Consider the following 25888-nt stretch of genomic DNA (forward strand, 5'->3'; position numbering starts at 1 on the left):
GAGGAGAACTATCACTTCTCCTCCTGAAGAATACTCTGCTTTTCACCAAAACAGGGCAACATTTTCCTTTGTCACAGATGTTCCTCACTGGAAACCCCCTGCCAGGACTGTATCTGTTTGGGTATCTTGGGGATGCTGGTAAAAATCCGGAGCAAGTTCAAGCGTCCGTTTCACTTGGGGCCAGAGGCTTCCTAACAAGTGGTCGGGGTAAATTGTGGTGAACAAAACAAGATGGAGTATTAAAAGACCCGAATACGGTTGTCCCTCTGCACTGGGTGCATTTTGAGAGGATGGGACTGTACCCAGGGATGCTCAGAGGCAAGGGTTCAGGGACAAAAAAGCCTCCATCTGCCTCCCTGTCGTAGAGATCTCATCTCCGTGTCCTGGAAAGTGGGTGACCCACTCTCCTTCAACCTGGAAAGGCTCCTGCTTAATCGGGACCTCACCCACCTCGAGCCCACCACCCTTTAAGAAAGGGAGTGCCAGTCAGGGCGCGGCACTCGGGGACAGGGTCTAAAATAAATTAGACCCCATTTCCCAAGCGCCTCTCGACGCCAGCTGCCAGTCATCCCCCGCCGCTGAAGCCTGCGGGTTCCCTGCTCACCCCACCTGCGGGTGCGGCCCCTGGCCCCCCAGCTCCAGCGAGGGAGGAGCGCGCGCTCGGGTGCGAGCAGGACACGGCCCGGCCGCGCGGGAGGGCGGCGGCGGCGGCGGCGGCGGAGGAGGAGGGCGCTGAAGCCACACCCATCGGCGAGCCGATTCCGGGGCAGCGAGTCGTCGGCCGCCGCGCTCGAGCCTCCGCCCGCACCGAGCCGCGGGACCCGGGCCGTACCGGGGAGGGGCCGCTCCGGGCCGCAGCGCGAGGGCAGCGAGGGGCGGCGGGGACCTGGCACCGGGCGGGGCCGGCGGCAGCGACCATGATCGCTTTGTTCAACAAGCTGCTGGACTGGTTCAAGGCCCTATTCTGGAAGGAGGAGATGGAGCTCACGCTGGTCGGGCTTCAGTACTCGGGCAAGACCACCTTCGTCAACGTGATCGCGGTACGAGGGCGTCGGGCGCTGGGTCCCCGGGCGCGGGCCGCGGGTCAGGCCTGTCCCCGCCCGCGCCGCGCCCTGCTGAGCCGGGGTCGCCGCCTGGCATGGCCGGGCACGGCCGGGCGCCGGGCGGGGGAGGAGCCGGCCCCGAGCGCTTGGGGCCTAGTACGGCCCGTGCCGTGGGGGACCGGGGCGGCGCGCGACCCGCTCTCTCACCCAGGCCGGTACTGCCGGGGCAGGGGAAGGGGGACGAACAGACAGGGCCGGTGCCACGGGGCAGGCGGCACCGAGGGGCTCTCGAAGCAGGAGGGACCCGCTGCCGGCTGAGACAGACCCCCTCTGGCCCCCGCGCAAGGGGGCATGACGGGGCGAAAGTGCCCGGGCCTTCCTGTCCCGCGGGTAGAGGGTCACGGGACGGGGCGGCCGAGAGGCTTGAGGAGGGGGTCTGGGCAAGCCCAGCCCCACCCTGAGGGCTTAACCCCTCCTTGCCGGAAGAGGAAGCCCCTGCCCTGTTGAGGGGGAGGGGAGGTATCCCCCAGGGTAGAGGAGTCAGCTGAGGCCCTTGGCTCAAGCCCAGACTCCTCCCCAACTTCTCTCCGACCCGCAGTGTCTAGCCGGGGGTCCAGGGAGGATGGCATGGTAACGGGAGTTTGGAGACTCCGTCTGGCTCAGAAGTTGCAGGAGCAGGTGCTCCCGACAAGAGAGGATGAGGTGTAGGGGCACTGCCCACTGGAGCCTTGGGACAGTGGCTCTAAGGGCTTTGGGTAGTCAACACTGAAGAGGGTGATTGTAAGTCTTTCAGTGCCAGGGGAGTGGTGGGGAAGGAGTTAAAATCTCTCTCAAAAAAAGGGGAAGATGAGCTCCATGGGTGTGAGCTGAGGCTGCAGTAATGGCTGCGGCCTGCCTGTCAGAGCCAGGCTAGACAGGGCTTGTGGGTCGAGGAAGCATGGGACAGGGGCTGGGGTTGTCCAGGGACCTGGCCCCAGTCCCAAAGCTGAGGTTTCCAACAACTGTGAGTTGGCCAGATAGTAACCAAAGTATTCCTATACTGATGAGATAGGTCAGCAGAGGAATGTATCCAGCCGGCCTAGGTACCTCTACCTGTCCGTGTTGTTGCCCCGCCTTGCAGAAGATGGGCCTCCCCGACAGTTCTTAGCGTCCTAGAAGGCAGGGGATGTCACTTCATTGGACCTGAGGCGTGAAGGCAGATGGAAAGCTCAAGGGGCGGGCATCCTGTGGTTACACAATTGAATACTGGCTTCCTTTCCCAAACGTGCTCTGCAAATGACCTCTGCCCTTCCTCGACCCAATGTCTCGTGTCTCCTGTCTCCTGACCTGACAGGGCAGGATCATCAGGCCAATGCTGCGGTTTTGGCACAGTAATTTTCGGAACTAACACCCCTGGGCTCTGTCTGCCTAGGCTCTGCCCTTGGGGTCAGAGACCCTCTGGTTAAACTTGGCATTGACTTAGGCTCTTGGATTCCCAGAGCAGGCACATAACACCTGGACTCTGACCTGACTCTGCAGGCCTAGGTGGCTTGGCTTCTAGGCGTTTAGGTCTGAGAAATGCAGCTGGGCCTAGGTATCTCCTCGTTCCCCAGGGTGTTACTACAGCTGTGCCCTGGGACAGGGATCCACAGGTACCCAGGTGGGTTTGGTTTCTGGGTCTGCAGTTGAGCCTTTGACAGGAGGGCCCCCTCTAGACCAGCATCATATCCAGAAAGTTGGAGACTATAGCAGGCCAGAAACAGAACCCAAGAGTCCCAAATTCCCTTGCCAGGGTCAAGAGTTTCTGTGATATACAGGAAAAGTCCCCCATTTCCAGCCCACATGGTCCCCCTTTTTATCTTAAATTTGCCACTTCCGCTGGCACATTCTAAAAGAGCAGGCAAGCTAAATTCCCTTCTTTAAAGAGGCTTCCCAAGGAAAACCACCCCATATGGGCTGCAGTTGGAATTCCAGTGTCCCGGTCACTCCAGTGTTTTCAGATCCTCTGGGGCTACCACACTGGCATTTCTGCCCACCCCGTGTATAATCACAGTTGAGTGTCTTCCAGAAAGAAACGAAGAGTTGGGACCCCTGGGCTCTGTTCCCATGCCTACCACTGAATTTCTGAATTACCTTTGCCTGTTCATTTGGCCTCTGTTTGTCTCAGATCTTTCGCCATTGGGTTTTTTCTACTCGCCCTATGAGGTCTGGCCGTAAATAGAAATTGAGTTTAGTGTGTCTAGCTGCTCAGCAGGTTAATGTGAGCTGGAAAGAAATTATATACAAAGCTTCTAAGAACCTGAAACATCGGCCGGGCATGGTGGCTCACGCCTGTAATCCCAGCAATTGGGAGGCCAAAGTGGGCAGATCACCTGAGGCTAGGAGTTCAAGACCAGCCTGGCCAACATGGCGAAACCCCATCTCTATTAAAAATACAAAAATTAGCCAGGCATGGTGGTGGCCACCTGTAATCCCAGCTACTTGGGAGGCTGAGGCAAGAGAATTGCTTGAACCCAGGAAGCGGAAGCTGCAGTGAGTTAAGATCGCGCCGCCACTGCACTCCAGCCTGGGCAACAAGAGCGAAACTCCGTCTCAAAAAAAAAAAAAAAAAAAAAGAACCTAAAACATCCTTTGAGTTCTGAAAAAGTTGTGATGCTAGAAAAGTGGGAGATGTTTTGTCCTAGGAAACAATAGGGTCATTTTCAAATATTTAAAAGTGTCAAAGACTGTCCTATGGAATAACTAGTCTTGGAGTAGTGCCAAGGGGACTTAGGAACAATGGGTGGACATTCTAGGAATGATAGATTTTTTTTTCTTTTTTCTTTTTCTTTTTTTTTTTTTTTTTTTTTTGAGACAGAGTCTCGCTCTATTGCCCAGGCTGGGAGTACAGTGGTGTAATCTCGGCTCACTGCAACCTCCACCTCCCAGGCTCAAGCAGTTCTCCTGCCTCAGTCTCCCGAGTAGCTGGGATTACAGGCATACACCACCACGCCTGGCTAATTTTTGTATTTTTAGTAGAGATGGGGTTTCGTCATGTTGGCCAGGCTGGTCTCGAACTCCTGACCTCAGGTGATCTGCCTGCCTCAGCCTCCCAAAGTGCTGGGATTACAGGTATGAGCCACTGTGTCTGGCTGGATTTTTAACTCAATATAAAGAACTTTCTGATAGTTGGAACTGACCCAAGAGGCGATGGGGCAGAAGGGATTGAAGTCTGAGACAAGTTGGGCTGCATGACTTCAGGTTACTTCCAACCTTAAATGAGGAGCTTATGAGACAGGGAGGCATTAGCAGGGAAATTAAGTCGTAATCTGATTCCACCTTAGCTCCGATTCACAGCTGAACAAGACCTACTGGTGCTGGGGAGCCTGGCTCCTTGAAGGCCCTCCCAGCATCCCCCTCTGCCAAGGTCACATTCTGCCAGGCTGGGCTTCTCATTTACTTGGTAGCCTGTGGATCTTCTAGTTGCCAAAGAGCAGTGATGGTTCCCCATGCTATATCGAAACCATTTCCAAGCATGTCGTGAGTCTTATTTACAGTTCCTAGGAGACTGAAACCCTTCTCCCCAATTTTACATTCAGAAACCCTGAGGTCCAGAGAAGTTCAAGTTTCTTATCCAAGCACCCCCTGGGATGAGAGACAAACAAGAACTGGGCCTCCTTCCTCAGACTCTATTGTTGGGGAGGGGGTAGACTGCAGCGTGCTGCCAGGGTTTGGGTAATTACAGCACATTTAATTCTCCCTGCTTAGCTAGAAGAAGCCATTCCCTCTTCCTCAGTGGTTCCTAACTTTTGGGGCTCTCAGACCTTTTAGATATCTGAGAGAAGTTACAGACCCTTTCTCCAGAAAAATGTACACACAAACAAAACTTTGCACACACACAGATTGTGTACAATTTCAGGGGGTTCAGGGGATCTCTGAAGCCCAACTATGGACCTCAGGTTGGAATCCGCTGCTGGACTTTGTCATTGGGTGTCAGTCCTGGGTACTCAGTTATTACATCATCCTAGGGCCCTGATGAATAGGTGGTTCCTGCAGATAAAAGGGAATTGGGCTGGGCGCGGTGGCTCACACCTCTAATCCCAGCACTTTGGGAGGCTGAGGTGGGCGGATCACGAGGTCAGGAGATAGAGACCATCCTGGCCAACGTGGTGAAACCCCGAATCTACTAAAAATACAACAACAAAAAAAAATTAGCTAGGCGTGGTGGCACGCATCTGTAGTCCCAGCTACTTGGGAAGCTGAGGCAGGAGAACTGCTTGAACCCAGGAGGCAGAGGCTACAGTGAGTCGAGATCACACCACTGCACTTCTGCCTGGGCAAGAGAGTGAGACTCCGTCTCAAAAAAAGAAAGGGAATCAAAGCACTCTATTCAGATGAGACATCAGGGGTCTTCATGTGGACTTGGAGGCACCAAATAAGAGCCGATCATCTCCTACATCTTGGCTAATGGTCAGGGCCCCTGATCTCTTTATGTAACCCAAGGCAAATTATTCCTACCAGCTGGTGGGAGAAAAAGGCATGGTAAAGGAACAGGGCTTGGCCGGGCACTGTGGCTCACCCTTATAATCCCAGCACTTTGGGAGGCCCAGGTAGGCAGATCACTTGAGGTCAGGAGTTCAAGACCATCCTGGCCAATGTGGTAAAACCCTGTCTCTACTAAAAATACAAAAATTAGCTGGGTGTGGTGACACATGCCTGTGGTCTCAGCTACTGGGGAGGCTGAGGCAGTAGACCCTCGCTTGAGCCCAGGAGGCAGAGGCTGCAGTGAGCTGAGATCACATCACTGCACTCCAGCCTGGGCCATAGAGCGAGACTCTGTCTCAAAAAAAAAAAAAAAAAAAGGAACAGGGCTATCACCCTCAGGTTCAACGTTGAGTGAGCCTCATCTTTTTTTTTCTCGAGCCAGAGTCTTGCTCTGTCACCCAGGCTGGAGTGCAATGGCATGATCTCAGCTCACTGCAGCCTCCACCTCCTGGGTTCAAGCGATTCTCCCGCCTCAGCCTCCCAAGTAGCTGGGATTACAGGCACACGCCACCACACCCCGCTAATTTTTAGTAGAGATGGGGTTTCACCATGTTGACCAGGATGGTCTCGAACTCCTGACCTCGTGATCTGCCCCCTCAGCCTCCCAAAGTGCTGGGATTACAGGTGTGAGCCACCGCGCCCGGCTGAGCCCCATCTCTTTAGCCTGCTTCCAAGGGATAAGCAGAAGTGTCTTGCCTGTGAACATGGAGATACGACCTGGGAGGGAGTTGGGTCTGGCCTTATTTGAAGCCTATAGGTAGTTTAGAAGAATCCAGAAATCTTAGAGACAATACAAAATGGATTTTGGAAAATGGAATTACAGTCAACCCCCCAGTATTCAGCAAACATTTACTAATGGTGTTACTATAGACCTGGGTCCTCTCCCAGGAAGTGTTCTTTCTAGTGAGGAGACAGATAAGTAAGCAGACAATAGAGTGTAGGTTATCCTTCTCAATAACTGGAGTACAGTACAAATAAACCGAACCATGGATAATCCAGAAATTGCTTGGCATGCACTGCATTTTCAGGATAACCAATATACTCTGCCTTAAAAAGTTTGATTTTTTAGTTTGAAAATGCATCTGCTTTCTTTGAGATCCTCCTTAACTATTAGAACATGACTTGCTTCAAGTTCTCTTGCTGGAAGGTAATTTCTTCTTCCTCTCCACTGGAGAGAAAGTGGCATCAGTTACTACAGAGAGATGTAGGTTAGACTTGAGGAAGAATTTTCCCCTAGTCTAGGCAAAGAGATTGCGACCATCTGACAAAAGCGGGTCTCTTCACAGGGCATCCCCAGGTGTAGGGACACATAGGTTGGTGATAGCCCATCCTGCCTGAAAGCACGGGATGTGCAAGAGTACCCCACGGTGGGAAGTCTAGGAAGCTCTGGCCTGGCCTCTGCATGGTTCTCGCAGCCTCTTGGTCCGTGGCGGGGGCATATCGATTTTTGCACCGTTTCCCATTCTGAGTCTTCTTTCCAGTCAGGACAGTTCAACGAGGACATGATCCCCACCGTGGGTTTCAACATGCGCAAAATCACCAAAGGGAATGTGACTATCAAGGTGAGAGCCCAGAAGCTTGGGGGGTGCAGAGGACTGTGTGTGTGTGTGTGTGTGTGTGTGTGTGTGTGTGTTGGGGAGGGCAACGGAGGCCCCTGGGAGGAGCGAGCTGAAGTGGGGCAGAGGCCAGGGTGCCCCTGCTGAGGAGCTGGGAAAAGACAGTAGAAGACTTCTAAGGTAGACGGAGAGGGGGTGGAGACGGGGGAGAACTGGAGAGAAAGCCGGGGAGGCAGAGAAGAGTAGGGCAGGGTAGGAGGGGGCATTTGAGACCCAAGACACGTTTTGGTGGCCTGCCCACTACTGAGGCTATCTCACCCTCTTCTTGCTCAGCTCTGGGACATTGGGGGACAGCCGCGTTTCCGCAGCATGTGGGAGCGCTACTGCCGAGGAGTGAGCGCCATCGTGTAAGTACACGGGAGGCATCGCCAGACTCCAGCCTTACCTGACTCCCCTAGCCCTGCTACCTTCGAGGACCTCAGAGGCGCAGGGTTTTATTAGACATAATCCTTGGTTCATGACACAGTGTTGGTCCATGGCCTGCCTTTATTTTGCATGCCACTTGTTTCTTATTGGATAAATGCCCTGGGCACTCACTACCCAATCTAAGAAACAGACTATAGACTATTAACCAGCCAGATGCACCTGTGCATCCTCGTCATTGACTTGTCTCCCTCCCCTCAACCCAAAGTCACCACTGTCTTGAATTTTGTGTGGTTTAAATGATTCTTTTTTTTTTTTTGAGACGGAGTTTCGTTCTTGTTGCCCAGACTGGTGTGCAATGGTGCGATCTCGGCTCACCGCAACCTCCTGCCTCCCAGGTTCAAGTGATTCTCCCACTTCAGCATCCCGAGTAGCTGAGATTACAGGCATGCGCTACCACGCCTGGCTAATTTTGTATTTTTAGTAGAGACAGGGTTTCTCCATGTTGGTTAGGCTGGTCTTGAACTCCCGACCTCAGGTGATCTGCCTGCCTCGGCCTCCCAAATTACACGCATGAGCCACCGCGCCCAGCCCTCTCTTGCTTTTTAAAAATAATGTTTTTTTTGGCTGAGCATAGTGCCACACACCTGTAATCCCAGCTACTTGGGAGGCTGAGGCAAGAGGACTGCTTGAGCCTAGGAGTTTAGGGCCAGCCTAGGCAACATAGCAAGATCCTGCCTTTAAAAAAATAAAATAAAATAAATTTTAAACATTGAAAAATGGCAGGGCATGGGCCGGGCACGGTGGCTCACGCCTGTAATCCCAGCACTTTGGGAGGCCGAGGCGGGCGGATCACGAGGTCAGAAGATCGAGACCATCCTGGCTAACACAGTGAAACCCTGTCTCTACCAAAAATACAAAAAAAATTAGCTGGGCTTGGTGGCAGGCGCCTGTAGTCCCAGCTACTCGGGAGGCTGAGGCAGGAGAATGGCGTGAACCCGAAAGGCAGAGCTTGCAGTGAGCCGAGATCGCGCCACTGCACTCCAGCCTGGGCGACAAAGCGAGACTCTGTCTCAAAAAAAAAGAAAAAAAGAAAAGAAAAGAAAAATGGCAGGGCACAGGGGGAGGCCAAGGCAGATGGATCACTTGAGGTCAGAAGTTCAAAACCAACCTGGGTAACATGGTGCAACCCTATCTCTACAAAAATACAAAAATTAGCTGAGCCTGGTGGCATGCACATATAGTCCCAGCTACTCAAGACGATTGAGGTGGGAGGATCTCTTGAGTCCAGGAAGCCGGGGCTGCAGTGAGCTGTAATTGCACCACTGCACTCCACCCTGGGTGACAGAGTGAGACCCTGCCTCAAAAAATAATAGGCTGGATGCGGTGGTTCATGCCTGTAATCCCAGCACTTTGGGAGCCCGAGACGAGAGGATCATGAGATCAGCAGATTGAGCCCATCCTGGCTAACATGGTGAAACCCCATCTCTACTAAAAATACAAAAAATTAGCCGGGCGTGGTGGCATGCGCCTGTAGTCCCAGCTACTTGAGAGGTTGAGGCAGGAGAATCGCTTGAACCTGGCAGGCGGAGGTGGCAGTGAGCTGAGATTGCACCACTGCACTCCAGCCTGGCAACAGAGCGAGACTCCGTCTCAAAAATGATATTAATAATAATAATAATTAAATTTATTCTGTATATATATGCCCAAACAATAGATTGTTTAGAATACACAATAGATTGCTTTTTAACCTGATAACAAAAAGTATCTTGCTAAAAGAAATCTTCTAAGGTTTCCTTTGCTTTTTTCACTCTAACCTTATTTAGTCTTTCCATGAAAACATAAGTGGGTCACTTAGAGAGGGACTTACAGCTAATCTCGAAGGGCCCACGCTTTTCCACATGAGTAACGGCTTCCCCAGAGTAGCACTTGGAGGCTAATGGCAGGCCTCAGGAGTCCCTGCAGCTGTTCACTCCCATAGACTCAGAAAACATCCGTGGAGCACCTGCCTTGAGCCAGGCCAGGTAGCCCATGGATCCCGAGGTGACCAAGCCGCAACAGATGCTTTCGCCTCCAAGCAGCAGCTCCTTCTCTTCCTTGCACCACCTCAGCCTGTGGTATCAACATGCTTGTCCCCACCCTGCCTTTTTCCCCAGGTACATGGTGGATGCTGCTGACCAGGAGAAGATTGAGGCCTCTAAGAACGAGCTCCACAACCTACTGGACAAACCTCAGCTGCAGGGCATCCCGGTCAGCAGACCTGAGGGAGTGGGATGGGGAGGGAGCTCGGCTGAGAAGTCATTGGTGGGAGGTCAAAGCCAGGCATGGTAGGGGCGCAGAGAGGAAACGGGACCCAGGAGGCCAGCTCACCACCCAGACAACCTGGGCACGGCTGCCCTAGACCTCATCCTCACCCTCCCTTCTCCGTAGGTCTTAGTCCTGGGTAACAAGCGAGACCTTCCGGGAGCACTGGATGAGAAGGAGCTGATTGAGAAAATGTGAGTTGGGTGACTATATTACTTTCTGCTCTCCCAATTCCCCGACCACCAGACCAATAGCCTAGGCTTGCTGCTGTTCTTAGTATTAGCCACACGGTGGCAGCAGAGCCGACCTTTTCAGGCACCTCACCCTCCCCTTTGCAGCCTCTTAAGTAAGAAAAAGGTCCTGCTGTCCCCTAGCCCCAGGCCCCCGGACGTTCGTAGCCTCAGCGGACTCTACTCTGGTTTCCCCCAGGAATCTGTCTGCCATCCAGGACCGAGAGATCTGCTGCTACTCCATCTCCTGCAAAGAAAAGGACAACATTGGTGCGTAGGATTGGGGAAAGGGAGGAGGGGGGAGAGGCATTTCTGGGTGTTTTAGTGGCTCTCAAAGGTTCTCCCTCCACAACTTTCCTTTAAGTCCAAAGCCCTGTGGCTCTTGGGTAGAAAAGGCAGCCAGGCAGCCCAGATTCTGGGCACTATCCCAGCTCGTCCCCAAGCGGTTATGTGATCTCAGGCAAATTGATCCCCGCTCTGGGCTTCACCTCCTCACTTCTAAGATTCCAGCGCTGGACCCGATGATTCTCAGGTCCCTGCTGGCTCTGACATGCTGTTGCTTTGTCTCTTTCCCAGCACCTGGATTCCGCTACTACTCATTCAGGGCCATGTGGTGCTTGCCAGCTCTGGACTTCTTGTTTGTTTGTTTTTGAGAAAGTGTCTCGCTCTGTCACCCAGGCTGGAGTTCAGTGGCGTGACCATAGCTCACTGCAGCCTCCAACTCCACTCCTGGGTTCAAGCAATTCTCCCACCTGAGCTTCCCACGTAGCTGGGACTCCAGGTGCCCGCCACCCCTCCTGGCACCTCTGGACTTCTGATACCCTTAGGTTTGGTATCTTGGGCCTCTCTGCTGCCCCAGCATAGCCAGTACTTGCAGGCCTTATAAGCTGTTCTCTTTTCTCCCGTCAGACATCACCCTACAGTGGCTTATTCAACACTCAAAGTCACGGAGAAGCTGAGACTCCAGCCCTTCTCCCTCAGACCAGGGACCGTCGTCATCTAAACCTGAAGCCGAGCTCCCCGCCCACCCCTGTCGTCCCCCTAAGCCCACCCCTCCTCACCCAGCGTGAGGAGGGCCCTGTGGGGACCCCAGAGTCCTGTTCTGCTGAGGTTTGAACTCCTGTTTTTATTGTAAAATAAATTGCCCCCCATTCTGGTCCCCTAACTTCTCACCCTTCCCCCCTGCCTTTGTCCCATCACCCAGCCCTGCCTCCCTCCCAACAGCCCTGGGCCACAGCCCCGGCCCCTGGCTTTTCCCCGGCCCACTCCTGTACCTCCCTTTTCAACACTCTCTGTTATTGTCCTGTGTGTACAGTATATATATGTATATATATTTTAATTTTTTAATTTAAGCAAAGACTAAAATCAACCATTTGATGCTGCAGGGGCCTTCCAGGATCTGGGAGGGGGCAGTCTGGAGAGAAGGAGGGAGATGCAGGTGGACTTGGGGCAAGTTCAGATCAGGAGAGGTGCAGGCTGGCACCTGCGGCAGGTACCAGCCTGGGCACTGGTGGCCGCCTCCCTGTCCCGTGTGTTTCTACCACCCAATCTGGCTTGTCCTGGCAGTGCTTGAATGCCACAGGCTGGCAGGGGCCTCCGGGGCTCCCTCCCCTCAACCCCCAGCCTGGGTAGAGCCACCAGGTACGACGACCAGGTACCAGAAACCACCAGGCACACGGGGCAGAAAGCCAGCGTCCATGCCCCAGCAGCCCCCTCCTGCCTGTTCCTGGCTCCCAGCTCCCGCCCCTCCCCAGGGCCCCCACCTCCACGGCCCACTTCATTTTCTGTTCTCATTTTGCAGAGTTGCACAAGGAGAGAACTCAGCATGGGGGGTTGGTTCTTTGGGTTCTGTTTGTTTATTTGTTTAATTTAATGATTTGTAAAGTGATGTTCCTCTTCCTTTTTTACACTTTTCAGCTCATATTTAACCTCTGTTTGGAAAATGATTCTTGTAACTGTACATTTTTTTGCCTCCTAATAACAATGACAACAAAAAAAATAAATGACCAGTTTTGTGTTGGGGGGGTGTATAGTGCTGGTTACTTTTCCGCAGTTGGCATGAGTTGCCCTACAGGCCCACAGGGCCACCAGCACACCCCCGCACGCGGAGCACCAACAGAGCCACAGAGCGCAAGCATGTGCCCGCCCGGGGAGCACAATGGCACTGCACAAAACGGCCTCCCACACGTGCATCCAGGCTCTTGCGCCACCTCCTTCTCATTCTCTTTTCAGACTTTCATGTAGTCCCAGCTTTGAGCCAGCAGCTGCCACGTGGGGCTGCAGAGCTCTGTTGAGGGAACTGCCCAGGGCTGGGTAGAGGCGGCAAGGGGACAGGGCTGGGTGCTGTTTTGTGTGCAAACTGAGCTGCGCTCTCCTTAGGCCCAGTTCAGGCCTCTGCCCCTCTTTCCCAGGCCCTGGATCTCACCAGCAGCCAAGGTTGAGCCAGAACCAGAACCCTGTCCCTCCGGCCCCCAGTTCCTACCCCAGAACCAGTTAACTGTGCTCCAGGGGTAGGGCTGGGCCCACAGAGCCTGGGGGAGTGTCACCGCCTTTGCTGCCTCTCAGTTAGTGTCAATGCTATGGGTTTCCTGGTAGGAGCCCTGCCCTCGCTCCTCTGCCGGATTCTAGTCCCCCACCCGACCTCACCGTCAGAGCTGGTCCTCCCTCGGCACTGCTCACAGCTGCTGCCTCGGAGCCTGGTGACCCTGCCTGCTCAAATCCGAGGCCATCTTGACCCAGTTTCACAGTAAGCCCCACCTCCTCCTGCTCCACCTCCCTCGGCCTCTCCTTCACCCTGGAAAATGGAGCAGGCCCTTGCAGAACACCCCAGCCCTTCTCACCCCTCCCATCGCAGGAAAAAGGAGCCAAATTGTCCCTTAGTCATGGGAGTGAGGACCTTGACTCCCCATCCTGGGCCCTCCAGCCCCTCACCTTCATTGGTGCCCAGGGCTTTCTCCTGGAGGCCGTCATCAGACCTGTCAGAGCAGTTCCCTGCCTGGAGAGGCAGTTCCCCACTGCCGGAGAGTTGGAGGAAAGAATGTGGATGGAATTTGGCATCTGAAGCTAAGTGATTCTAGGGTACCTCCCAACTCCTAAGGACAATGGGACATGCCCTCCTGGCTAAGGAGGTTGAATGGGAGCCAGGGCTCTGTCCCCTGCCCTCTCCTGACTGCAAGCATGGCTAGGTTTTCCTGGGCCTGGGATCCCGGGAGAGGACCAGCAATCTCACTCATCTGGGGCTGTTTCCAGGCCAAGGTGCCTTTCTCAGATCCCGTGATCCTCACTGAGGATTGAGGTTTGAGATAAGAGAGCTGGTTACCAGGAAGCAAGCAAGCATCCTCCTTCCACAGTGCCGGCATGCAGCAGGTGCTAATATGACTTAAAGAATTTGTTCAGGGGCCAGGTGCAGTGGCTCATGCCTGTAATCCCAGTACTTTGGGAGCCCGAGGTAGGAGAATCACTTGAGTCCGGGAGTTTGAGACCAGCCTGGACAAAATAGTGAGACGCTATCTCTACAAATAATCAAAAATTAGCCAGGCGTGGTAGTACACACCTGTAGTCCCAGCTACTCAGGAAGCTGAGGCAGGAGAATTGCTTGAGCCCAGGAAGTGGAGGCTGCAATGAGCTGTGATCACACCACAGCACTCAGCTTGAGTGACTGAGTGAGATCCTGTCTCAAAAAAAAAAAAAGTGTTGGCCGGGCGCAGTGGCTCACACCTGTAATCCCAGCACTTTGGGAGGCCGAGGCGAGTGGATCACCTGAGGTCAGGAGTTTGAGACCAGCCTGGCCAACATAGTGAAACCCTGTCTCTACTAAAAATACAAAAAAATTAGCTGGGCATGGTGGTGGGCACCTGTAATCCCAGCTACTAAGGAGGCTGAGGCGGGAGAATTGCTTGAACCCATGAGGCAGAGGTTGCAGTGAGCCGAGATCACGCCACTGCACTCCAGCCTGGGCAACAGAGCAAAACTCTGTCTCAAAAAAAAAAAAGTGTTCAGCCAGGCATGGTGGTACACACCTGTAGTCCCAGCTACTCAGGAGGCTGAGGCAGGAGGACTGCTTGAGCGCAGGAGTTCAAAGCCAGCCTGGGCAACATAGTGAGACCCCCCAGCTCTTAAAAAAAAAAAAAAAAGAAAAAAACACACACAACCTATTAAAGTTGAACAGGGAACAGACCATGAGTATAGGTAAATTGTCATGTTTGGGGCCCTTTGATGCCAAGACCTGGGTGCATTTAAGAATCCCCTGGCCAAGCCTGCTGCATAACACTAGAGAATTGAATTCCCAAAGGAGAGGAAGGAATAAAAGGTTCGGGGCACCATGCAAAGTGCTTTATGTATCTTGTCTCATTAAATGACCATAATCCTCTGTGAAGGACAGATTATTCCCATTTTACAGATGAAGAAGCCGAGACTGAGTTTAAGTAATTGCACTCAGTTTCCAGGACAGGTGATGAGAAGGTGACTCCCAAGTGGAGCAGGGAGACCCAGTGGATTTCAGGCTCCCCTCAGCCCTGTAACCTGGTCAGGATCTGAGGGCTGGTCTGAAGTCTGCCCTTGGGTGAGCGTGTCAGTGCCCCCTCAGAGCATCCCAGCTCAAGTCCACCGCCCACCATGTGCCAACCCCCCCGCAAACCTGGGACCCCTAAGCAACAAACCCTACATTGTTCCCCCAGCTGGCCCAGGCTGCGAGGACAGTGGCTCTTTCCCAAGGCCGTTGGCCTGCTGACTGATTCTGCAAGCCATTCACGTTGGCAGGCCTGGGAGGCGGCGGTGGCAGAGCCTTGGAGCCACCATCTCTCCCCCTTCATCTCTGAGCTGGCCAACCAGCAGAAGGGAGAGGCGGAGGGCACCCTTTGTGGAGGAGGACCCCTAAACAGGATGTTGAGGGGTCTGACTCCCCTGCCCTGGACTTCACCTCAGTTCACCCGGCCCCTTTCTGCATCCCTTAGGAAGCTGGTGGTACCTCCGGGCCTGGCAGGGGGATGGAGAAGGAGTTGGGGAAATGCAGAGGAAACGGACCCCAGGAGCTTCAGCACGACAGGCCTGCCTTTGGTCCCCACTCCAACCTGCTCCCCCACCCATCTGAAGTTTCTACAGACAGAGCTGGGGGCTTCAGTCACCGTGGCAACAGGTCTGCTGAGAAATGGGTGGGTGTCACTCCTCAGCACAAAGGGTGTGTGCATGGTGGCGCCATCACCTAGCAACAGCCTCCCTCTCTCTTGGCGGCATCACCCGCCCTGGGGGTGGGTGCCAGGGAGACAGAACAAGGCCGTTAAGATCCCCAGGAGAGGGGGAGGGAAGCTTGGGTACAGGGCAGGCTGAGGCCAACGGGTGTGGGTGGGTGGACAGAGGAGAATGGAGCCCCAGGCGCTCGGAACCCCTGCCCCTTGCCCATCCCTGGGCCCTGGGACCCTTCCTGAGGCCCCATATGGATGCTCTAGGTAGGCCTGGCAGGCAGAAGTCCGGTGGGACCCAGGACAGAGCTTCAGACGGGGTGGTGGTTCCGAGGAAAGCTGAGCTCCCAGGCAGGGAGCGATTGGTGGCCTGGCTGAGGCATCACTTCTGGTTGATGCTGTGCCAGCTTCCCAGGGACCCACAAGGCTAAGGGTGCCCTCTGGAAGGGCCCAGAGGTGGGGCTGGGGGAAGTGGGCCTTCAAGGGCAAGACCCCACAGGAGGAGCTGCGTGAAGGGTCTGCCAGGGGCAGTGGGAGCTCTGGCGGGAAGAGTGGTGCACTGGGGGCTGGGTGGGGGCAGGCCAGGGCAGGCAGCTGGGCCATCTACAGGCAAAACAGTCCGTTCTAAGAAACTGAACAAGAGCAGCTCTCAGAGTGACAAAGGCTGGGAAGCCCTGGGGCTCACAGAGGAAAGACCACTGGACTCCCTCCAAGGGGGGCTTTGTGGAGAGAGGACATAGCAGAGATGAAGGCTCCAGAGGAGATATTTTCCAGGCTTTTGACTTCCCAAGGAGCATGGGGTTTAAGCCAGGATGAGGACTTAGGTCCTCCGGCTCCCCAAGCCCTCCATCCTCTCTGTCCCTCAAAAGCCATAAAACCCTTGGAGTCGCCAGGGCCACAAGGCTGTTCTGAACATCAGCCACAGGCCAGGCCAGGTCAGGAGAAATTCTCCTAGGCACTGCCAGGCCAGGAAGGCCCAGGTGCATCTGGGCCCTGCCAGAATGTGGCACAAGAAAGTGGATGGGCATAGGGGTAGTTCTACCTAGTTTATTGTTTCTCAAGAAGGGCCTCCTATGGGAAAGCACCTAACAAGGAGGTTGGGACAGGGCAACCTGGGGATCCCAAAGAAAGGAGGAGGAAGGAGAGAGAAATCCTCTGGGAGAAAAGAAGGCACCAGTAGGAGGAGGCGTCCAGGACTGGGACAGATCCGGTCCAGAGAAAAGTATACTGAGGCCGGACGTGGCGGCTCACACCTGTAATCCCAGCACTTTGGGAGGCCGAGGCAGGCAGATCACTTGAGGTCAGGAGTTCAACACCAGCCTGGCCAACATGGTGAAACCCCGTCTCGTCTACAAATACAAAAATTAGCCAGATGTGGTGGTGCACACCTGTAATCCCAGCTACTTGGGAGGCTGAGGCAGGAGAATCGCTTGAACCCAGGAGGCGGAGGTTGCAGGGAGCTGACATCAGGCAAATGCACTCCATCCTGGGCAACAGAGCAAGACTCCATCTCAAAAAAAAAAAAAAAAAAAAAAGAAGAAGAGTGTGGTGAGCCACACCGGGCTGGCCCCAAGGAGCCCCCCCATTCCAAGATGGGGCCCCAGGTTGGTGGTAGAAAGGTGATGCCTGGGAAGGGCACAACTAAAGTATGGTCAGGTTCCAAGGCAGAGAGAGAGAAGAGAGACAGGAATCAAGGGATGGCAGGCAAAGTTTTGGCTCCCAGCTGCTGGGACTCAGAGTTTCTGGGCAGTTCTAAGGACCTAGAAGCATCACCGCCCACCAGTGGAAAGGACAGGGTTGGAAGGCCCCACAAGGGACAGGAAAGGTCCTGTGTGGGGAGGGGGCTTTGACATTCCCAAACCTTGACAAGAGGAACCAAGTCCATCTCTGGACAGCGAGACAGGCAGCAAAGCAAGACCTATGGGGAAAGAACAGCAGACACCGGCGGGGGTGGCGGCCCCTCCCTCCCTCCCTACCCCTACTGGGGCCTCAGCAAGGTGTGCCCAGGGGCAGGAGTGGGGGTGACTCCCTGGGCTTGTGGAAGTAGATGGAAGAGGACACCTCGGTCTTGAGCTTGTTGTCCGACCCATTGGCAGCGGAAGCCTCCGAAGCCCCGCCGCACTCCTCGCAGCAGCAGCAGCAGCAGCAGTCCAGGAAGGCCTGGCCCAGCGGCCTGCAGATGCATAGGAGCAGCACCGGGGTGATGGCGCCCTTGAAGAAAGTAGAGAACTGGTTGATGAGGCCCAGGAGGTCCAGGGTCTGGCGGGTCAGCTCGGTGGAGAGGTAGGCCACCACGATGTTGCAGACGTTCTCTGGGAGGGTGCAGAAGGCGTAGACCACGGTCAGGCCCACCACGGTGCTATTGAGCTGGCTCTCACACTGCTCGTGCTTGCTGGCCCTGCATTCTGACTTCCTCCCCGGAGGGCCTCGCACCCGCCACGTCACCAGCTGGCAGGTGACCGTGAAGAGGATGGGCAGGCAGAAGTAGCAGCCAAAGTACCACCACATGCGGGCGTTCTGGTAGGTCATCACCAGTGAGTATAGGGACTCGGGCAGGCTGGCTGAGGGTTTCATGATGCACGAGTCCAGGGTGCCCATGGTGGGGGTGGGCTCCTGTGCCAGCTGCCACAGCAGGAGCTCAGGCACAGCCAGCGTCATGGAGCCCACCCAGATGACAGCCAGCTTGGCCAGGATGGATTGGCACCGCTCGATGGGCCTCACCTTGGGCAGGGTGCTGGTGGCCACGTGGAAGCGGTCAATGCCCAGGGCACAGAGGCTGAAAGTTGTGACTCCCAGAGAGGAGACCTGTGGGCAGGATGTGAGGGAAGAGAGAAGCACTTGGTCAAAACCTATGGGGACAAGGAAGGACACCTGGCTTCTGGCTCAGTTAGACCATGAATTGAGTGATAAGCATAGAAATTATAGTAATGGGCCAGGCGCGGTGGCTCACACCTGTAATCCCAGCACTTTGAGAGGCCAAGGCAGGCAGATCACTTGAGCCCAGGAGTTCAAGGCCAGCCTGGGCAACATGATGGAACCCCGCCTCTACTAAAAATACAAAAAAATAGCCTGTTGTGGTGAGGCACGCCTGTGGTCCCAACTACACAGGCACGCCTGTGGTCCCTCCTACTGAGGTAGGAGGATGGCTTGAGCCTAGGAGGCTTGGTGAGCCAAGATCACCACACTACACTCCAGCCTGGGTGACAGAGTGAAACCCTGTGAAAAGAAGGAAGGAAGGAAGGAAGGAAGGAATTATAATAATGGTAACAACTCCATTTAATGAGCATTTCCTATGGGTCAGGCACTTTACGTGTTATCACATTCCCAATCAACCACCTTACCATTGAAAAAGCTCAAGCTCAGGCAGGAACAGTGACTTGCACAGGATCACACTGCTGATGAATGGCAGAGCTGAGGTTTACACACACACCTGCCTCCTTCCCCCTTGTTCTTTGCCTCTCAGGCTGGGGGATGAGTGGCCTGGCTCCCATAGACCCTGATGCTCTCTGACAGACTTCGGAAAATCATCTCCAAGGAAGAACCAAGATAAAGACATAGAAGTTCTGGATCTTTGCAGGTCCTTCCACTTCCCACACCCCATTATCTGCATGCCTGGGATGAATGGTCTCGGGGAACATGGCTTACATGTGCGTGCGTGCACACACACACACACACACACACACACACACACACACACACACACGGTCCTGCTCCTGGCCCTGTCCAGAGAAGCCCAGGGCCTGGCTGTGTGGGGAAGTGGCCCCCCTCCGAGCAGCCTGTGCCCACCATGCCCGCACTCTATTCATCAAGCGCATGGAAAACCACCCTGTGAGCCAAGAGGAAGCAGCCCGAGCGGCAGGGGAGGAGAGTGCCAAAGAGCAGGAAGGAAGAGGGGACCCTCCCGCACCATCAGACGCTGCTTGGCCACACTCAGGGATTGTGCTCAGATCCCCCTCCTGTCCAAATTCTTCCCTCTTCTGGCTGGGGGAACACAATCCCCGACTTTTAGCACGGCCACCAAGTGTTCTCTGTGGGAACCCCAACCCCCTCTCTTGGCAGGGGAGCCCAGGCCTGCGGAGGCACAGCCTTCAGGCTTGGGTAGAAACGCCATTCTCTCTCCTTTTTTTTTTTTTTTTTTTTCCGAGAGTCTCACTCTGTCGCCCAGGCTGGAGTGCAGTGGCGCAATCACTTCTCACTGCAACCTCCACCTCCTGGGTTCAAGTGATTCTCCTGCCTCAGCCTCCCGAGTAGCTGGGATTACAGACGTGCGCCACCATACCCAGCTAATTTTTATACTTTTAGTAGAGATGGGGTTTCACCATGTTGGCCAGGTTGGTCTCGATCTCCTGACCTCGTGATCCGCCCACCTCGGCCTCCCAAAGTGCTGGGATTACAGGGGTGAGCCACCGTGCCCGGCCCTGCCCTTCTATTTTACATCTCAAAAATATCTCAAGTTTTATTCCAAGCTGCCCTCTCCTGCTCCCTCCTCAGCACCATCCTGAGATCCTCCCTATAAAAGGGTGTTGCCGGGCACGGTGGATCACGCCTGTAATCCCAGTACTTTGGGAGACCAAGGCAGGCAGATTGCTTGAGCTCAGGGGTTGGAGATCAGCCTGGGCAATATGGTGAAACCCTGTCTCTACCAAAAATACAAAAATTAGCCGGGCGTGGTACCGCACGCCTGTGGTACCAGCTACTCGGGAGGCTGAGGTGGGAGGATTGTTTGAACCTGGAGGCGGAGGTTGCAATGAGCTGAGATTACACCACGGCATTCCACTCTGGGTGACAGAATGAGACTCCATCTCAAATAAAGAAGAAGGGTGTTGTGGGTGACAGAGTGAGACTCTGTCTCAAAAAAAGAAAGAGTGTTCTCTCCCTCCTCCTGTCCCACCACCCAGCCTAGAAGGAAGACTCTCTACCAGCCTGTGGATCATCTCTATCCTCCAGGAGGTGTGGAGGGGCTGGCCCAGGAGGACATTACATATGTCAGGACCCATAGTCAGGTAGGGCCAGGTGTTCATTGACCTACCAGCCACATGCAAGCAAGAGGTCGTATGTGTCTGCCCTTTCCCCCTTCTCCTCTATACCATGCCCAAATAAAAACCATCATCAATTGATTTTAATTCTAAGCACTGTATAGACATCACCCATTTAATCCCTGAAAAATTCACCCAGATAGCTATTATTATTATTATCCCCAATTTACCAGTGAGGAAATTGAGATTTAGGTAGTTAAAGTAATTTACCAAATCACACAGCTAGTGATGGGAAAAGCCCAGTTTCTAATCTAGTCTGCTCAATTTCAGAGTCCTGTGTCTAAGCATGCACAGCTCACCTGGGTTGTGAGCACAAGATGATAACTGAGATGCAAAGGTTCTCTCCAGTTGCAGGGTCTTTTTTTTTTTTTTTCAGAATCTCACTCTGTCACCCAGGCTGCGCAATCTTGGCTCACTGCAACCTCTGCCTGCCAAGTTCAAGCGATTCTCCTGCCTCAGCCTCTTGAGTACCTGGGACTACAGGCGCGTGCCACCATACCCGGCTAATTTTTTATTTTTAGTAGAGACGGGGTTTTCACCATGTTGGCCAGGCTGGTCTTGAACTCCTGACCTCAAGTGATCTGCCTGCTTTGGCCTCCCAAAGTGCTGGGATTACAAGCATGAGCCACTGTGCTGGGCACAGGGTCTTCTTTCAGGGTGGAGTACATTTGTACCACTGTTAGTCCATCTCCCTGGGTTGGGAAGGACAGGAAAGGACTGTACCCACTGCTGAGACTCAGGGAGTCTGTCCGACTGTGACATCATCATTGTTACATGGTGAGGTGGGGACAGACCTTGGAATAGGACCTGTGTCCGTATGCCTGATCCTGAGCCCTTCTCCGGCCAGGCAAGTCCCCCTTGTCATGCAGCATCATTCACGAAGGAACAGCAGCTTCACAGGGAGGCCACAGTCACTCCATTACACTCCACGGAGCCAAAATTTGAAAGACTGTTCGCTTATTTTGTCTTACAGAGAGAGGGTGGCCTTGCTGTGTCTTGCATAAATGCACACATCAGTATGTTTCTGCAGTGTTTTAAGTTGTCTCTCTATGCTCTACATATCCTTTGACACCCATAGACTTATCGTAGACGCTCCCAGAAGTGAGGGCATAGTGATATACTTTAGAACTGTGAAACAGGCCAGCTGGAAGGACCATCTGGTCTACCCGCCCTGGTTGGGAGATAAAGAAATTGGAGAGGTAATGCAACCTGCCCAGTGACGCCTGGTATGTCAGTGGCAGAGCTGAGACTAGAGCCCCCTATTAGCTCCAGTGCCCAGAACCAGGTATCCCTTTCAGAGAGGATCTAGGAAGTTGCTGGTGGAAATGATAACGATAACAATGAGAATCCCAGCAGGGAGGGAAGAACGGAGCGGTCTTTTGCTTCTGGTGCTTGTATTCTCGTGGAGTGGACGCTGACTTGATCCGGAGGGGTGTGAAGGAAATTGGGCTCTCCCTTCAGGCACTCCTTCGGGAGGCAGGAGACGGAGGAGCAGCGAAGGGAGCTGTGGGAGCAGGGCAGCGGCAGGGGGTACAGAGGAAAGAAGAGGAGTCGCAACAAAGGACAGAGGGATCTTGGGTGGGACAGGGGAGAAGGGCTGAGGAAGGGAGAGGGCAGCTTAGGGTCTGGTGAAAGTGGCAGAAACCCGCCTTGAGATTGCTCCCGAAGCAGAAGATCAGGCTGGGGCTGGAACCCAGGGGCCCCACACACCCGCCTATCCCCCTGGCCTGCCTACTTCTCTTGAGAGCAACCAGAAACCAATACCGTATTTGTCTCCTTCTCCAAGGTAAAGGAGAAGCAAGTCAGAGCTCCAAGACTCAGGTTTTGCACACCCACAAATTCCATTTCCAAGGACCTGATGGAGACTTTGAACCCCTTCCCTGGATTGCAGCCTCCCAGCTGAGCTCAAACAGAACACACACTCACCTCCATGAAGGGCACGGCCCGACAAGAAACGTCACCCAGTAGCCTCTGCTTGGTGATCTCGTTGAAGATGACAATAGGGAGGCAGAAAAAGAGGACCAGAAAATCCCAGAGGGCCAGGCTGGCAAGGATGGAGTTCCAGGCGCTCTTCAGATAGTAGCTGTGCCACACGATGCACATGACCGACAGGTTGCCCACGATGCCCACCGCAAACACCACCAGCGCCAGAAGCATGATGGCATAGGCACTGTAGGAGCTCTCGGTCACCGGATACAGGGGGTTCTGGATCTGCAGCCTCTGCCCCGGTGCCCCCGTCAGATTGCCCCTCAGTTCCTGCCCGCTGTCTGGGGTGCCCCCATCCTTGTCGGGGTTAGGGCTGGTGGCCACCAAGGGCTTGGTGGGCTGCAGGCCAGCAGGGTGAATGGGCCGGGGGTACTCCGCCCACTCCTCAGGCACATACTGCTGCACGCCCTTGGCCTCCTCATCCTCGGTGCCCCTCTTGGATCGGCTCTGCTGCTCCTGGGTCTCAGCTCTGTGCCTGCCCAGGTGCGGGGGGGCACCCCCAGAGACCCTGCTTAGCCCCACAGCCAAAATCACAGCAAGAGAGACAGCCAGGGGCCACAGCCACCGCATAGCTGGATGCAGGAGACAGCCAGCCCAGGAAGAGCAGGTGAGTGCAGGGGGCCCAAGAGCTGGGCTCCAGAGAGGCAGCTGGCCGGCTGGATCCGCCTCCAGTCAGGCGTCTGGCATCACTCGCCTGCCCTCCCTCCCAGCCTCCGGCCACAGGCCGGGCAGGGCCCTCTGCTGGACACACAGCACTCTGTGCTGCCCTCACACATCTCGTCCTCCACGACGCTGCTTCTCAGGCCCTACAGCATGTCAGGCTGTGGGGCCCTAAGAGGGCACCTGCTTCAGGTCCCTGAAACTAGGGAGGAAATGTGGCCTGCCTAGGGTGACATAGGGAGGTGGGGCAGAATGGGAACTGGGGCGCAGGTCTCCTGATTTTAAGGCAGCTCCTCCATTCAAAACTCAGCAATAACCATCACTGTCACTTATTGAACACTTACTAGGTGCTAGCACCCAGCTGGTTTCTCAATTAACCCTCGATTAATCTCAGATCACAAATCTGAGGTTTGTAGAGGTCAGTCACTTGCCACATAGTTGATACAAGGCAGAGCAAGGCCCACAACCCAGATCTGACTCCAGAGATTTCTAGTTTTTTTTTTTTGGTTGCCCAGGCTAGAGCGCAATGGTGCGATCTCGGCTCACTGCAGCCTCCACCTCCTGGGTTCAAGTGATTTTCCTGCCTCAGCCTCCTGAGTAACTGGGATTACAGTTACTGTAGTGCACGCCACCATACCTGGCTAATTTTTGTATTTTTAGTAGAGACAGGGTTTCACCGTGTTGGCCAGGCTGGTCTCAAACTCCTGACCTTAGGTGATCCGCCTGCCTCGGCCTCCCAAAGTGCTGGGATTACAAATGTGAGCCACCGCACCCGGCCTAAAACACCATATTCTGAGCCAGACACAAGATGTGTGGACATTTGCAATAACACGTCTTTACTGACTACATGCTGTGTTCCAGACACTCAGAATACAAAAATGTAAAGGATTTCTACCACCAATGAGCTTTCGGTCCAGAGAAGGAAGTAAATGTGTAAGTTCAGCGTGATAGATGCTATGAAAGGCAAAAGTCATGATGCTGAGGGAACCCAAGAAAATCTGGGGGATATCTGGAAGGCCTCCCAAGCAAGGTGACGTTTGAATGGATCCCGAGAAATGGCTGTGAGCTTGCCTGACAGACTACGGGAAGGGAGGGTGCTCCGGGCAGAAGACACAGCACACACAAAGGTGGGGTGATGTGGAATTGGGTGATGTTCCTGCAAAAGAGCAAGTCTGTCAAGGGGACTGGAGTGCAAGGGAGGTGGGGAGAGAGCATGTGCACTTGGGACAAAGAGCCTGGAAATATCAGCAGAGGAGGAACTGGACTGTAAAGGACTTTGTATGCCAAGCCAAGGAGTTTAGATTTTATCTCATAAGCGATGGAGAATATCACAGGTTGTTAAGTAGACAAACAATGACTCAACTAAGTTATTTTAGAGGGGTCCCTGATGGGCAGCTGGGGTCCTAGCAATCTGGAACAGGAGGATGCAGAGACCGGGGGATCTGTTGGGAGGCAGTGGGTGATGGAGAGAAGCCCAGAGTCAAGGAAAACCAGCAGCTTTGAGGGGCTTTGGCTGTGCATGGGAGGGAGAGGTCGAGGCAGAGCCCAAGCATGGGGTGGATAGTGAATCCACCCAGCCACATTAGGGAGGCACAGTTCTGAGGACGGACCACACGATGCCCAGGAGAATCCACTGGAGAACTAACCTGAAGACCTGCCCCAGAGTGAGTCAGATCATTCCCTCCTCCCAACTCCCATGGCATTATGCTGCTGTCATTGAAACCTACCACCTTCACCAGCCCAGCCAACGTGGTGAAACCCCATCTCTACTAAAAATACAAAAATTGGACTGACGTGGCAGTGCACACCTGTAATCCCAGCTACTCAGGAGGCTAGGGCATCAGAATCACTTGAACCCAGGAGGCAGAGGTTGTAGTGATCTGAGATCATGCAACTGCATTCCTGCCTGGGCAACAGAGCAAGACTCTGTCTCAAAAAAAAAAAAAAAAGGGCCAGATGCAGTGGCTCATGCATGTAATCCCAGCACATTGGGAGGCCGAGGTGGGCAGATCACAAGGTCAGGAGTTCAAGACCAGCCTGACCAACATGGCAAAACCCCTTCTCTACTAAAAATACAAAAAAAATTAGCCAGGCGTGGTGGCAGGCACCTGTAATCTCAGCTACTCAGGAGGCTGAGGCAGGAGAACCACTTGAACCCAGGAGGCGGAGGTTGCAGTGAGCTGAAATTGTGGCCAATGTATTCCAGCCTGGGTGACAGAGGAAGATTCCGTCAAAAAAGAAAAAGGAAAGGAAAGGAAGGTGGGGGAGGGGAGGGGAGGGGAGTGTAGAGGAGAGGAGAGGAAAGGTGTGGCTATTTGGGGATTTGGGTAACTAGAATCATCCATCATCTGCAGCATCACCACTCACCAAGTGCCACACTCTGTGCTAAGTGCTTGCTGTAATTATCACTTAATCTTTATATTATTACCCTAGACTCTGAAAGGTAAGGCAACTTTCTTAAGAACACACAGCTAGTGAATGACAGCTGGGATCCAAATGTAGGTTTGTCCAACTCCAAAGCTGAAACTCTTTTTTTTTTTTGAGACAGGGTCTGGCTCTTTCGCCCAGGCTGGAGTGCAGTGGCATGATCTTGGCTCACGGCAACCTCAGCCTCCCAGGCTCAAACAATCCTCCCACCTCAGCCTCCCGAGTAGCTGGGACCATAGGTGTGCACCACCACACCTGACTAATTTTTGTATTTTTAGTAGAGACAAGCTTTTTGCCATGTTGCCCAGGCTGATCTCAAACTCCTGAGCTCGAGTGATTTACTCGCCTCACCCTCCCAAAGTTCTGGGATTACAGGCGTGAGCCACCTCACCCAGCCCAAAGCTGAAACTCTTAACCACTCCTTTGTGTGACTTCACAGAATTCTAACATAGGAAGAGATGCTAGAGATAATCTACACCAACCTTCTTATTTTTCAGGAGTGGAAACTGAAGTCCAGAGAAGCCAAGTGACCAGGCCAGGCAC

At 54.1% G+C, this 25888-nt stretch overlaps 2 protein-coding genes across 3 annotated transcripts; one reads left to right on the top strand and one right to left on the bottom strand.

The window, feature by feature from the left end:
* Nucleotides 1-738: 738 nt before the first annotated feature.
* ARL8A (ADP ribosylation factor like GTPase 8A) lies at nucleotides 739-12079 on the top strand. 2 transcript variants are annotated; one of them, XM_063647237.1, is made up of 7 exons: nucleotides 739-1040; nucleotides 7028-7108; nucleotides 7436-7509; nucleotides 9682-9775; nucleotides 9956-10023; nucleotides 10204-10329; nucleotides 10969-12079. In XM_063647237.1, coding segments are annotated over exons 1-7 (567 nt in total). In that variant the 5' UTR covers nucleotides 739-917; the 3' UTR covers nucleotides 10970-12079. The 2 variants fall into 2 exon arrangements, with proteins under 2 accessions (XP_063503307.1, XP_054318408.1); XM_054462433.2 differs by having other exon boundaries at nucleotides 743-1040; nucleotides 10259-10329.
* Nucleotides 12080-16269: 4190 nt separating this feature from the next.
* On the bottom strand, nucleotides 16270-22884 carry GPR37L1 (G protein-coupled receptor 37 like 1). Its single transcript, XM_054462256.2, has 2 exons — nucleotides 22199-22884; nucleotides 16270-18041 (listed from the first exon to the last, which is right to left on the bottom strand). Exons 1-2 carry the CDS (start codon nucleotides 22826-22828, stop codon nucleotides 17226-17228), a joined length of 1446 nt encoding a protein of 481 aa, XP_054318231.1. The 5' UTR covers nucleotides 22829-22884; the 3' UTR covers nucleotides 16270-17225.
* Nucleotides 22885-25888: the final 3004 nt, after the last annotated feature.

This window comes from Pongo pygmaeus, chromosome 1 (genome assembly GCF_028885625.2).
Source record: "Pongo pygmaeus isolate AG05252 chromosome 1, NHGRI_mPonPyg2-v2.0_pri, whole genome shotgun sequence".
Lineage (NCBI taxonomy): Eukaryota > Metazoa > Chordata > Mammalia > Primates > Hominidae > Pongo > Pongo pygmaeus.

Excerpts from the sequence above, each read along its gene's own strand:
- ARL8A (XM_063647237.1), top strand. The coding sequence starts at position 918 with ATGATCGCTTTGTTCAACAAGCTGCTGGACTGGTTCAAGGCCCTATTC. Across the intron at positions 9,776-9,955 it reads CTCAGCTGCAGGGCATCCCG|GTCTTAGTCCTGGGTAACAA; the intron begins GTCAGCAGACCT and ends CCTTCTCCGTAG. Across the intron at positions 10,024-10,203 it reads AAGGAGCTGATTGAGAAAAT|CCCCAGGCCCCCGGACGTTC; the intron begins GTGAGTTGGGTG and ends GCTGTCCCCTAG.
- GPR37L1 (XM_054462256.2), bottom strand. The coding sequence starts at position 22,828 with ATGCGGTGGCTGTGGCCCCTGGCTGTCTCTCTTGCTGTGATTTTGGCT. Across the intron at positions 18,042-22,198 it reads GGGCCGTGCCCTTCATGGAG|GTCTCCTCTCTGGGAGTCAC; the intron begins GTGAGTGTGTGT and ends TCCTGCCCACAG.